The 13314-nt window shown below is 46.7% G+C and overlaps 2 protein-coding genes across 2 annotated transcripts in view; one reads left to right on the top strand and one right to left on the bottom strand.

Moving 5' to 3' along the window:
* Positions 1–718: 718 nt before the first annotated feature.
* On the bottom strand, positions 719–3660 carry LOC130385347 (guanine nucleotide-binding protein G(I)/G(S)/G(O) subunit gamma-8-like). The gene is made up of 3 exons (XM_056593815.1): positions 3605–3660; positions 1358–1457; positions 719–847 (listed from the first exon to the last, which is right to left on the bottom strand). Exons 2-3 carry the CDS (start codon positions 1439–1441, stop codon positions 719–721), a joined length of 213 nt encoding a protein of 70 aa, XP_056449790.1. The 5' UTR covers positions 1442–1457; positions 3605–3660.
* Positions 3661–6187: 2527 nt separating this feature from the next.
* Positions 6188–13314, top strand: part of LOC130385988 (bromodomain-containing protein 8-like) — a gene marked incomplete at its 3' end in the record, with an annotated part of 10259 nt that continues 3132 nt past the window's right edge. Inside the window, exons 1-14 of the mRNA XM_056594776.1 lie at positions 6188–6411; positions 6875–6971; positions 7180–7249; positions 7460–7509; positions 7732–7854; positions 8542–8622; positions 9008–9072; positions 9707–9861; positions 10168–10365; positions 10483–10570; positions 10992–11141; positions 11731–11906; positions 12478–12716; positions 12828–12930. Coding sequence (XP_056450751.1) covers positions 6393–6411; positions 6875–6971; positions 7180–7249; positions 7460–7509; positions 7732–7854; positions 8542–8622; positions 9008–9072; positions 9707–9861; positions 10168–10365; positions 10483–10570; positions 10992–11141; positions 11731–11906; positions 12478–12716; positions 12828–12930 — 1614 coding nt within the window. The remainder of the gene's footprint in view (positions 6412–6874; positions 6972–7179; positions 7250–7459; positions 7510–7731; positions 7855–8541; positions 8623–9007; positions 9073–9706; positions 9862–10167; positions 10366–10482; positions 10571–10991; positions 11142–11730; positions 11907–12477; positions 12717–12827; positions 12931–13314) is intronic.

The following is a 13314-nucleotide window of genomic DNA, read 5'->3' as shown; positions in this document are numbered from 1 at the left end:
AGGTTCTCGATGGGTTTCAAGTGAAAGAGCCAGTGATGTCATGTTTATTTCGCAAACATGAGATCTTCAGTGGATAGGAGTTAATGTATAACCTTAAAATGGGCAGTATGTCGATTGAGAGGGAGAGAGAGAGAGAGAGAGAGAGAGAGAGAGAGAGAGAGAGAGAGAGAGAGAGAGAGAGAGAGAGAAGAGAGAGAGAGAGAGAGAGAGAGAGAGAGAGAGAGAGAGAGAGAGACAGAGACAGAGAGAGAGAGAGAGAGAGAGAGAGAGAGAGAGAGAGAGAGAGAGAGAGAGAGAGAGAGAGAGAGACAGAGAGAGAGAGAGAGAGAGAGAGAGAGAGAGAGAGAGAGAGAGAGAGAGAGAGAGAGAGAGAGAGAGAGAGAGAGAGAGAGAGAGAGACCGGGTTTTCAATGAACTTTACACCCATTTTACGGACCTTTTTATTGCAGCAATTTTGAACAACTATGAACACAATGCCTTTCCTTAGCGGACAAACCCCATATGCAAACAATAATCATGGATCTACTGAAGAGGAATACAACCCGACAAAAACCTCTTACATGTATCAAAAAAACAATTCACCCACAAAGGTTTTATTGCTAGATCTAGATGATAGAACTGTGGGTGGGCGTGGGGATCCAGATAGGTGATGAAGACAAAGGTGCGTGTGGAGCCTAGGGTGACAAAGACTGGGGGCTGGGGGGGGGGTCGAGGAAGGCTAGAGGATGGCACAGAAGAGCTTCTTCTCTCTGAAGGGGTTTTCGGCCGAGGCCATGGGGTTGACCAGGGGGTCGTCCTTAGCGTTGCCCTCGCAGTACGCCATCAGCTCAGCCGCCGCTTTGGATATCTGGTGGGAGGGGGTGAGTGTGTGTGTGTGTGTGTGTGGGGATGAGTGTGTGTGTGGTGGTGAGTGTGTGTGAGGTGGTGATTGTGTTTGAGGTGGTGTGTGTGGGAGAGTTGGTGAGTATGTGTGTGTGGAGGGATGAGTGGGAGTGTGTGAGTGGAAGGTTGAGTAGGAATGTGTGTGAGTTGGTGAGCGTGTGTGTGTTGGGGGTGAGTGTGGAGGGGTGAGTATGTGTGTGGTGGAGGGGGGAGTGGGAGTGGGTGTGGTGTGTTGAGTGTGTGTGATGTGGTGAGGGTGTGTGTAGAGGGGTGAGTGAGTTGGTGAGTGTGGAGGTGTGGTGCGGTTGCATTCGTGAATGAGGGTATGAGGTATTGGCATTAAGAAATGTTGCAAACATTTAAAAAATATTATTATTCCCTCCTTTAACCCAATGATTGTCCTGTAATGTGATTCATAGATAAATATTGACCTTAGTATTTAAGAGCGTTTGAACGGCAGGACGCTGATACTCACCATCATTCTCTCAATATTGACCTCCAGTTTCAGTTGTTCAACTGTCTTACGGGCGTCTGCGATCTTAGCCATGTTATTGGACATGCTGAGAGGGCTCCACCTACAGAACAAACAGAGGATGAGTGGGGATTGATACACACATATACAATACCAGATCTATATATCTTTATATATATACACTATATATTTGTATGTACCTTTTTAAGGCACATCTGTACTATACTATAGTATCGTACTATGCTAACACCACATTTTAATCTAGTCTACTATACTATAGTGCACTAAACTACACTACAGTATGCTTTATACAACATGTGAAGATATCCCACACACATCTTTACTTGCCCTCACAGAGTTGGCGTGACCTTAGACAATGGGCCAGATAGATTATGAAACTGAGCACCACACGTCATGGCCACAGGCCGATAACAACCTGGCACATTTTGCTTTAACCAACTATACTGTACCATACCATACTATACCATACAAAACACTTACCATACTCTCTGCTACTAAACGATGCTGTACCATACTATAGTATACTATACTCTACCATACAATACTCTACTAAACTATACTGTACCATACTATACTATACTCTACCATATGATACTCTCCTCTACTAAACTATGCTGTACCATACTATGCTATACTCTACCATACGATACTCTCCTCTACTAAACTATGCTGTACATACTATACTATACCATACTATACCATACCATACTATACTATACTGTACCATATCATACTCTCCTCTAAGAAACTATACTGTACCATACCATACTATACTATACTAAACACTTCCATACTCTCTGCTACTAAACGATGCTGTACCATACTATAGCATACTATACTCTACCATACAATACTCAACTAAACTATACTGTACCATACTATACTATACTCTACCATATGATATTCTCCTCTACTGAACTATGCTGTACCATACTATACTATACGTTAATCTCCTCTACTAAACTATACTATACCATACCATACGTTACTCTCCTCTACTAAACTATACTGAGCCATAATATACTATACCATACGATACTCTCCTCTAAACTATACTATACCATACTATACTATACCATACGATACTCTCCTCTACTAAACTATACTATACCATACTATACTATACCATACGATACTCTCCTCTACTAAACTATACTATACCATACTATACTATACCATATTATACTATACCATAAGTTACTCTCCTCTACTAAACTATACTATACCATACTATACTATACCATATTATACTATACCATTCGTTACTCTCCTCTACTAAACTATACTATACCATACTATACTCTCCTCTAAACTATACTATACCATACTATACTCTCCTCTAAACTATACTATACCATACTATACCATTCGTTACTCTCCTCTACTTAGCTATACTGAGCCATACTCTACAGAAGACAAAGAGTGCCAACAAGTGTTTACGGGGGCGATGTCGTAGCGCTGGGAGCATGTTTCAGTTTGCTTGTTATTTCTGCTCTTTAGGTCTCAGCTGGAAGTGGTGTGCGGGGTCTCTGAGGGGAGGGAGGGAGGGAGGGAGGGGAGGGAGGGAGGGAGGGAGGGAGGGAGGGAGGGAGGGAGGGAGACAGGGAGGGGAAGGAGGGGCTGGCTGAAGCAGATTTCCCCGGGGGAGGGGGGTGGGGGAGATGCTAGAAGGTAAATACACCTAGCAATTATCCTCTGTTACATTTTGCTCTGTCACACTTTTCTCCCATAGTTTGTGGAATGAATCCACCGTGACAGAAGAAGGATGATAAAACAAAGACTGTTTAGATGTCCCTGGGCAGTTTTGCATAATCTGGACTATAATTTCAAACTTTAAACTAAACTATATTAATATCAAATATGACCTGTGAATATAATAACTGTGCATAGCTGCCCGTGAAATATGAACACACAGATTCTGGGATAGATAGCTCTACATCAGTCAGCTTTCACAAACCGGTACAGAGCCTCAATCAACTAGAATTGATAATGCATCTAAACTCAATAATAAATGATCAAAGTCATTATTGGATTCATGTCATTTGTCCATAAAAACTATATTTAAAACATTAAGTTTTCAATTAAGCTGCCAATCTTACACCCCAGGGATAAAAACCAGCATCCATCTAAAAGACTTCATATGAAACAACCAAACGAAGGGAACATTGTCTACTTATCGAAATAACAAATGTAAATAGGATGAGTGAAATCATCGTTGTCATCACTTACCACAAGACTGACAGCAAACGCACACTGCTCCTCACTCACACATGCGTCCGTCGTGTGGCTAGGTCCCTCGACCCATCCCGAGCTCCAGGTGAAGCCAGATGAGCCACCAATGGAGAGGAGGAGGGCTCGGTGTGTGTTTGTCTGTGTGTGTGTCTGTGTGTGTGTGTGTGTGTGTGTGTGTGTGTGTGTGTGTGTGTGTGTGTGTGTGTGTGTGTGTGTGTGTGTGTGTGTGTGTGTGTGTGTGTGTGTGTGTGTGTGTGTGTGTGCGCGTGTGTGTGTGTGTGTGTGTGTGTGTGTGTGTGTGTGTGTGTGCCTGTGTGTGACCTCCTGCACCAAAGGATGAACGCCAGGGCGACAGGCTGTGTGTGTGATGTCAACGTGTGTGTGTGTGTGTGTGTGTGTGTGTGTGTTAGTGTGTGTGTGTGTGTGTGTGTGTGTGTGTGTGTGTGTGTGTGTGTGTGTGTGTGTGTGTGTGTGTGTGTGTGTGTGTGTGTGTGTGTGTGTGTGTGCAGGGATAGTGGGCAATAAGGCCTAATGAATTATTAAAAATAAATCAGCATGGATTCTACGAGGTACTAAAGCGTGTATAACATGCTGCAGTGTAAGCTTGTGGTTCAGGTGTTTGTCTCCACAACCACCTGACTGCACCGTGATACTGTTTCAACCAGCGGTGGCACCATCCTCTCTCATGGGACTGAACCACAAACTGTTTTTCACTTCTCCTTTTTGTGTTGTTTCAAACACACAGAGCGATATAACCGTCACAACAGATAGATTCTATTGTGGTGTTGTGTGGAGTCTAACTAAAGGATTTGAATGCTAATCTGCTTTCTGTTGATTCTACCTACCGATCTATCTATCTATCTATCTATCTATCTATCTATCTGTCTATCTGTCTGTCTGTCTGTCTGTCTGTCTGTCTGTCTGTCTGTCTGTCTGTCTGTCTGTCTGTCTGTCTGTCTGTCTCTCTCTCTGTCTATCTATCCACCGACCTAGGAACTGTCCTATCTGCATGACTCTCTGTTGATCCATCCGTCTGTCTGTCTTTCTGTTCATTTGTTTGTCTCATCCATTGATTTCATCCATCGACCTACCTTCCAACATACCGACCTCTCTGTCCATCTGTCTATCCATCATATCTTTGTGTTATTATTGTGTGTTTGTGCGGCGAAGCTGCACGGCATGCCTCGCGGTGCAGGTGGTTCCTCCAGTGTGGCGGGTGTTGGGTGTGTTTCCAGATGCCAGCGGGGAGGCAAGTGGCCTCGTTGTGAAGCTTAATGTCAGTTTCCTCATTAGCATTCCTCCCCCGTAGCCCTGGCTTATTTATAAGGGGGAAGTTACAGTAAAGGAGAGCTAAGGCTGCTTCCTTAATGACGGTACCAGTTAGTAGAAGTTAAAGGGGAGCTAAGTTTGCTTCCTTAATGACGTTACCAGTTAGTAGAAGTTAAAAGGGGAGCCACGGCTGCTTCCTTAATGACGTTATCAGTTAGTAGAAGTGCTTGCAAGAATGTGGGCTCTATTGTTTGAGGAAAAGTATTTTTTGCAGTTACGTTGAAAAATACTGGACTAACATTATTTTCAGAGATGGAATGTACTGCTTGAGGCCTTATTGACTCTAGTTTGCCCTTACTCTTTGTTGAAGAGCTTTTTGATCTATATTTTCAGTTTGATTCTTGTATAACAGGCATTGGTCCAACCGAAACAAGATACTCCACCCTCAGAGTTAAACCAACCGGTTTATGTCTCCGGATGTCTTTCACAACAAAATAACTCATGTGTAGTTATATGTACTTATTTATAGAAGTTGATGATTAAGCTATGATGATGATCATGATGATGATGATGATGATTATGAAGATGGTATTTGCAATTATTGTTATTGCAGTGTTTACAGTAATTGGGTAAATTCATTAACCATCTATCATCAATAGTTATTTCAGTTATAAGCATTGACTAACAATAAATGAATAACGCTCTAGTAATATTGGGGTCCATGTTTTCTCACGGTTTTAACAAAGGTAGGCTAATAGTGTATTCACAAGGGCTATGTTAAGGGTTAGGGATGTAACCTTATTGTAAAGCGTTATCCTGTTATTTATCAAGTTTGGTCATCATCACAGTAGTAGGGTATAGTTGTGTATGACTACATTGACATCATGTCAGCCGATCACAGACTTCCATGGACAATGACCAGAAGTGGGCGTGTCCCCGGGCTCTGCTCAAAGTAAAAAATAACCTAAATCGTTTCATCCAATTTTATAACTTATTTGCCAGTCAAAATACTTCCCTAGTCAGGTAAATATTAGAAAAAATAAGATATTCATAACTTTTCTTTTTCCTTTTTTGAATTACCTTCATTTTGTGAGAATATTCTCCCGTTTGAGCAAATTCCCACTTCCACACCCCAGCAAGCTGTGTGTGTGTGTGTGTGTGTGTGTGTGTGTGTGTGTGTGTGTGTGTGTGTGTGTGTGTGTGTGTGTGTGTGTGTGTGTGTGTGTGTGTGTGTGTGTGTGTGTGTGTGTGTGTGTGTGTGTGTGTGTATTTGTGTGTGTGTGCAGATGAGCCGGGATTTCCATGTGGGAAGACAAAAAACAACAAGGACGTATCACTTGCAACGGTGTTCCGACTCCCATCTGACATCATGTAGCCCCTGTTGCATGTTACATTATTCAATGCGATGCATCGCTTACTAATAAATATGCAAACGTGAATTTACTTTTGGGGGTGAATATATATCTGCCTGCGAGGATGAGTGGTGGGAGGTCGGAGTGATGATGATGATACGAAGATGGCGAGCGGGCTTGGAAGTAAGTAAGATTCAAATGCAGAAATACAAAACGATGATTGCAATCCGGATGGTTGATGGTTGAACACCCCCGTCTTTGCTTTGCCAAGTTCTCGCCAAAAAGAGACACCAGGCATCTGTGTTGCTGTCATCATGAGCCGTATTCTGTACGACAGACTGTGCGTGTGCGTGTGTGTGTCTATCATACGACGTAAATAGCCGAGTAGTAATCGCCCTTTACTCAGCGACATGAATCAAATGCTTTGTACTTGGTGCTAAAGCTAATGCTACTAAAACGGGCTTTATTCGATCATCTTCGTTATTACCCAATAGTTGAGACTTAGCTAACAGTTTAGCAACACTAGATCACAGTAAGTCAACCTTATAATATGGTACATATCGATTCATGTCCTAAACCGTAAACCGCAGATCGCAGAAATAAACCGCTCATTGATTTGTGTGCATGTTTTGTTTCTGATGAACAGAACACAAGATGCTGACCGCGGCGCCCACGGAGCCCTGGTCCCTCAGGGAGAAGCTGTGTCTGGCCACCTCTGTCATGAAGAGCGGAGACCAAAACTGGTACAAGTCCCACTGGAACATTGCTATACATCCTAATGCTACTCCCACTATCAATGCAGGAACAAATATACCATCATTTTAGAAGTGCATTCGATCATTCGTCATACACCGATCGGTAAAAGCTTAGTTGCAGTGACTGAGGCATATATTATTATAAATAGGTTTGAATACTTCTGACATTTTTTTCAATGGATTTATACCTGCACAGGGTGTCTGTGAGTCGGGCCATAAAACCGTTTGCAGAACCGGGGAGACCTCCGGACTGGTTCTCTCAAAAGGTAGGCCTACTGGATTTGATTTGTCAGACCCAACAACACTGTTCATAAACAGTATGTCAAACCCTATATATTCACTGCAGCAGGACCGACTGTTACATAACACTACTGTATGTAATGTATTCAAGAAGCCATGGCAACCTGCACCTTATCCTTGTTATTATATGTTATAATAAATAGCAATAGACAACTATATCTCCTTTATTTCCACAGCACTGTGCCTCCCAGTACTCAGAGCTCTTAGAATCGACAGAAGCCCCAAAGTAAGTATAGCCCACTTATTTTGAAGTTTTCATTTAAAGAAAAAGGTAAACAGACCATGGCTGGGTTAAAGCAACACTTATTTACTTGCTTGCCATGCAACATCAAAATATCCAACTATAATGAGTCTGTTTTCTCATCGGACCTGGAACTAGTTCAAAGAATTAAAAGGTACAGCAAGGGAGGATGTGATTGTTTCCATCGTTGGCCTCTTGCTTCCTCAGACGGAAACGCGGGGAGCGAGGAGAAGTGGTGGAGACGGTGGAGGACGTGATCGTGCGCCGACTCACCGCCGAGCGCATCGACGAGCTGAAGAGGCTGATCAGGGAGACGCAGGAGGAGCACAGGTACAGTAGAGTCTCAGGTCAATAGAGTCTCAGGTACAGTAGAGTCTGAGCTACAGTAGAGTCTTGAGGTACAGTAGAGTCTCAGCTACAGTACAGGCTCAGGTCAGTAGAGTCTGAGGTACAGTAGAGTCTCAGGTACAGTACAGGCTCAGGTCAGTAGAGTCTGAGGTACAGTAGAGTCTCAGGTACAGTAGAGTCTCAGGTACAGTACAGGCTCAGGTCAGTAGAGTCTGAGGTACAGTAGTGTATCTTCTACAGTAAAGTCTCATGTCAGTAGAGTATTAGGTACAGTAGAGTCTCACCTACAGTAGAGGCTAAGGTACAGTAGAGGCTCAGGTCAGTAGAGTCTCAGGTCAGTAGAGTCTCATGTCAGAAGAGTCTTAGGTACAGTAGAATCTGAGGTACAGTAGAGACTCAGATCAGTAGAGTCTCTTCTACAGTAGAGTCAGGTACAGTAGAGGCTCAGGTGCAGTAGAGTCAGGTACAGTAGAGGCTCAGGTACAGTAGAGTCTCAGCTACAGTAGAGTCTCAGGTACATACACCACACAATTTGCTTCCTACTAAATCCTACTAGTAAACAGGGCACTGTTTTGTGGAGGAGGTCAGGACTCCATGACCATCCTTTGAACCACAGCATCAAGGTCAGTTGAGCCACAGTAACAGGAGATGTGTCTTTCCGATCTGCAGAAAGCTTAAACAGGAGGCACAGCTGATCCACGCCGGACACCTTGACTGCAGAGTGGATGAGGTGTGGGGAGAGATCGCTGAGTAAGAAACAACATGTTGTCTGTCTTAATACACAGAAAAACACAGTTATCCCTGTTTCTTTAAAGGGGACATATTATATCACCAGGTGTAGCCTTACAAGCCGTTTCGAAAATCTGCCCCATATGACATCACTAGTGGGCGTGTCCACCTAGATCTGTGCTGGATAGATGAGCAACGTTTACTCCAGTCCACTGGGTAGGCTGGTAGACTGATCTATCCAGCACAGATCTAGGTGGACACGCCCACTAGTGATGTCATAAGGGGCAGATTTTTCGAAACGGCTTGTAAGGCTAATCACACTCACACCTGGTGGTATAATATGTCCCCTTTAAGCTCAGTGGACAGCATCAGACATTACAAATAGAAAGATGGTGTCTCGTTACAGGAAGAGGAAACAGACGGAGGAGGAAGCAGAGGAGAAGAGGAAGAGCACGGACGCTTCCTATCAGGGTACATGGCCGTTCTTCACTGTTCTCACAACCAGCGTCCATACGAGAAGACATACAGAATTAGACAAACCATGAAACATTAGACTTTTCCTTTAAATAAGACAATCTACACCCAAGGGACCAAAATGGGTGAACAGTATAACACAGAATGCAAACTAAACCTTTACATTTACTTTTGCTGTTGCTTTTATCCAAAGCGACTCACCTCCATTCATTCACACATTCACACACCGACGGCGGAGTCAACCATGCAGGGCGACAGCCAGCTCATCAGGAGCAGTCAGGGTGAGGTGTCTTGCTCAGGGACACCTCGACACTCATCTAGGAGGAGCCGGGGATCGAACTAGCAACCTTCTCGATGACGAGTCAACCCGCCCTACCTCCTGTGCTACTGTCGCCACCTTTAATTGGAATAAAGGCACTAAGGTGCAGCAGTAATAGTTCGAAACCCGGGCAAATAACTTGTGAATGCTCCATGCGGGCTAGTCAGTGGGTGGAAGACTAACGTTTGGTATTGAAGACATGTTGCCTCACATCACACCCCAACATAAACTCTGTCTGTTTGACCGTGACGCAGTCGTATTTGACACACACTACTGATGATACTTGCTGAAGTAACGGCTCCCTGTGGACAGCTCGTCAGACGGCCAAGACTGCAGTGAGGAGAGGGGCCAGCACCGTGGCCCTCTGTCCTCAAGAGGGCCCCTCCCCTAGCCTGGAGCCTCCCGCCAGCGACGGGCCCCCCCATGGAGCCCTGACCGTCGAGGGCCAGCCCAGCCCCATCAGGAGTGTGAGTCTGTCCGTTCAAAGAGGATATTACGGCTTCACACTTTCATCCCAAGGGACTTTGTGAAGTCAGATGCATGTCATTCAGGAGCAGTTATGTGGCTTGAGTGTTCAAGAGTGTTTAAGAGTGTCTGCCAAATTTGTTAATACGACGTTATATTAGGGACAGGCTTAGTTCACTAAAAAAAATAAACTGTGGTCAGTCAAATATAATGGCGATGTTAATGATAGAAGAATCATTAGATAAAACAATATTCACTGTGACTACCTGACCCGCGTGCCAACCCGCCTCCTGCCTGTCCTCCCGTAGGTCCTAGTGTCCCCCGGGTTCCCGCCCACCATGACCTATGAGTCTTCTCTGCCCAGCAACGGAGATGTCTGCCAGGCCGTGCTCCTGGAAGATTCCCTTCTGAGGAAACCGCTGGGCCAGAGGACGACCCCGCCCCCCTCCCCTCTGCTCTCTGAGCTGCTGAAGAAAGGCAGCGCTCTACCCGGGAACCCCAGACCGGTAGGCCTGCATGTGCATAGTTTGCGGGGGCGAAAAGAAAAAATGAAGCAAAAGAGAGCCTATTGGAAAAAAGAAAAAAAACAACAACATTTGAATGTAATGTGTTCCTGTCTTAAGGTTGGGGAGGGAGAGCCGTCTGGTCATGTCACGGGGTCACATGACCTGCAGCTGGCCCCGCCCCCGCCACCTGGCTCCCAGGCAACAGGTAGGTATTGGCAGTCTGAGCCGTACAGGGCCTCTCAGGCACGGACCTATCCACTCAGGACACCAGGCACTCCTACCAGCTCCATGTCTGTGTTTAATAGTCTGCTGAGTTTATAGTAATGCAAATATGAAACGATAATAATATATAGAATAATGAGGTAATTTAACGATAAATATATAGATGATAACTATCTAGTCGTTCTGGTCTATACAGGCTGTGTTAAGGTAGTATTAAATGAGGTGGTAAGTGGTAGGAGAAAGGAATTCCTGAATAAGTGCTTCGCCAACACTGGGTTATGTGTCATGTGTGAGTGTGCGCTGTTAAATATGCATCCGTGCGTGTGTGTGCCTGCGTGTGTTTGTATGTGTGCGTGTGCGTGTGCGTGTGCGTGTGCGTGTGAACACACACACCTCCCTCCCAGGCGCTCCCACCCTCTCTCGTCTCCTGGAATGCGCTCCCAGCCAGGCCTCTGTTCCGCCCAGCTTCATGCCTGCTCCTGATTCGGTCTCCATGGCAACCCACCATGCCGGCAACCCACTTCCTGTGGACCCCGCTGTCCTAACCAACGCAGGTCTGCTTCCTGTCCACCTAACGACCCCCTGCTGTGTAACTCAGGCAGAGGCTTTCATCCGACAGGGAGCTATGTTGCTCGTCATTAAGGAGCAGGTCAGGGCTGTGGGCCTCTTGCTGTCAGATGACGACAGGGCATGCTGCAGCCATTGGTGTTAGACTAGAGGTCAATCACCAAAGCCACCCTACTGTGCTCACCAGGGCCGCTGCTGGCCGTTTTGGTGCCCTACGCGAGCGGGGGGGGGGAGCCCCTTTTTATATATTAGGTAAAAACATCTAATTTGCCGAAATTGAGTGATAGGTTATACAATTAAGAACAAACAACGGTGGGCCTCTTCATAACTAATTTACATATTTTTTTAATTCAATAATGTCTTTTTTTTTACAAACCTTTTGGTGCCCCCTCAGGTACTTGGTGCCCTACGCACTCTGCGTACTCTGCGTATAGGGAGCGGCGGGCCTGGTCCTCACTGCCTTCCATAAAAAACACTATATCCGGCACCATGACAGTAGAGCTACGCCTATAGAGGCTGTACTTGGTTCACAAATGAAACAGTCTTTAACCATTTAACCTGCCTGGCGTCCTGCAGGTGGTTTGGCGGTCGTGGGGCCCTATGGGTACCAGCATGTGTTCGGGGGCCCGGTGGTGAGTCAGGAGATGGAGGAGGAGGAGGAGGAGGAAGAGGAGGAGGTAGGCGGGTCCTACATGGGGGACGAGCTGGACCTGAAGACAGTGGGCGACATCATCGCCATCATAGAGGAGAAGGTGATGACCTTCACACGAGACACTAGAGGAGGTATCTGCCACCAGAGACTCTGCTGTGGTTCATTTGTTACGTCAGGCCAGCCTCGTTAGCTATGATGATGCTTATGTTTACCGTTACCGGGGCTACCTGTCGTGCCAAAGCTGGCATCATCAATTTTTCCAACAGCCCATGCGTACTTCCTGGTTAAGATCAAACATTGATTCATGCCAACCTTTCACAGAGCAGGTCTGAGGTACGTTCCTGCCTTTTAGAGGGGCAGGGGTGAGGGGTGTCAAATGGGAGCCTGGGAAGCCCTTTAATACTACAACTGGGATTAAGGTCAAATAAACCCGACTATTGGCCTAGATAAGAAATAAAGAAAGAACCTTAACAAAAAAAAAAAATGAAACCTTATGCCAAGGCTGCTAGAAAGCAGTTTTAGAGTCCTAGATAGAACCAACAACCTTCGGAATTCCCAATGTAACCAAGGCCCCTAGCTAGGAAGCGAGGTAACAGGAAGCCTTGCCCCTGACGGTGGCTCCTCCCCCCTGACGGTGGCTCCTCCCCCCTGACGGTGGCTCCTCCCCCCAGACGGTGGAGCACCCGGAGGTGCTGGACGCGGCGGCGGTGGAGGCCGCCCTGTCGCTGTGTGAGGAGGGGGGCCACGCCCTGGTGGGGAGCTGCTGGGGGCCCGGCCCGTTCAAACCCCAGGACCCCACGCCCGGGTCTGGGCGCGGCGACACCGCCGCCCCCCCGTCCCGCCATGGAGGTCCGACGGGGGCCAGGACAGACGCGCTGGGGGTACAACACCACCGCCGCTTCCTCCCCATGTACCAAGGCGGAGGTCTTCCCCCTCCTCCTCCTCCTCCTCCTCCTCCTCCTCCTCCTCCTCCCTCCAGCTCCTCCTCCTCCTCCTCGCGTCCCGAACCCCTCCTGACCAGGACGCCTCTACGGCCGAAGCCCGCCTCATCCGCGTCCGACTTCTCCGTGGCCGAGCGGGAAGGCTGCGACGGTCCTCACGGAGGTACGAGGGCCGCAGGGGGGGTGAGCGGGCGGGGGGGCCTCTGCCGTCTGCTGAATTGTCTCTGCTTTTGCATAAGATGTGGTGTAGTGTGGCCCGCCGCCTGGGCACTATGCGTAACCATCTCCCTTCTTATGATTCATCTACTGTCCCGGCAGACTCACTATTAGAAGATAGCCCACTGACAGAAAGACACCGCAAGGTACACACACCTCCCACTGGGGCCAGCGCTGTGGTGATGAGGATGAGGATGATGATGATGGTGATGATGACGAGGATGATGAGGATGATGAGGATGGTGGAGAGGATGATGATGATGATAGTGTTGAGTTTATTGCTGAACTGTCTGCAGCAATGCGATCTTAACTCCAATGGGGATTGTTTCTTCCCCCCCCCCTCCCCCCCCC

This window comes from Gadus chalcogrammus, chromosome 7 (genome assembly GCF_026213295.1).
Source record: "Gadus chalcogrammus isolate NIFS_2021 chromosome 7, NIFS_Gcha_1.0, whole genome shotgun sequence".
Lineage (NCBI taxonomy): Eukaryota > Metazoa > Chordata > Actinopteri > Gadiformes > Gadidae > Gadus > Gadus chalcogrammus.
Note: the sequence above shows the minus strand (reverse complement) of the source record. Positions and strands in the feature narration are given on the sequence as shown.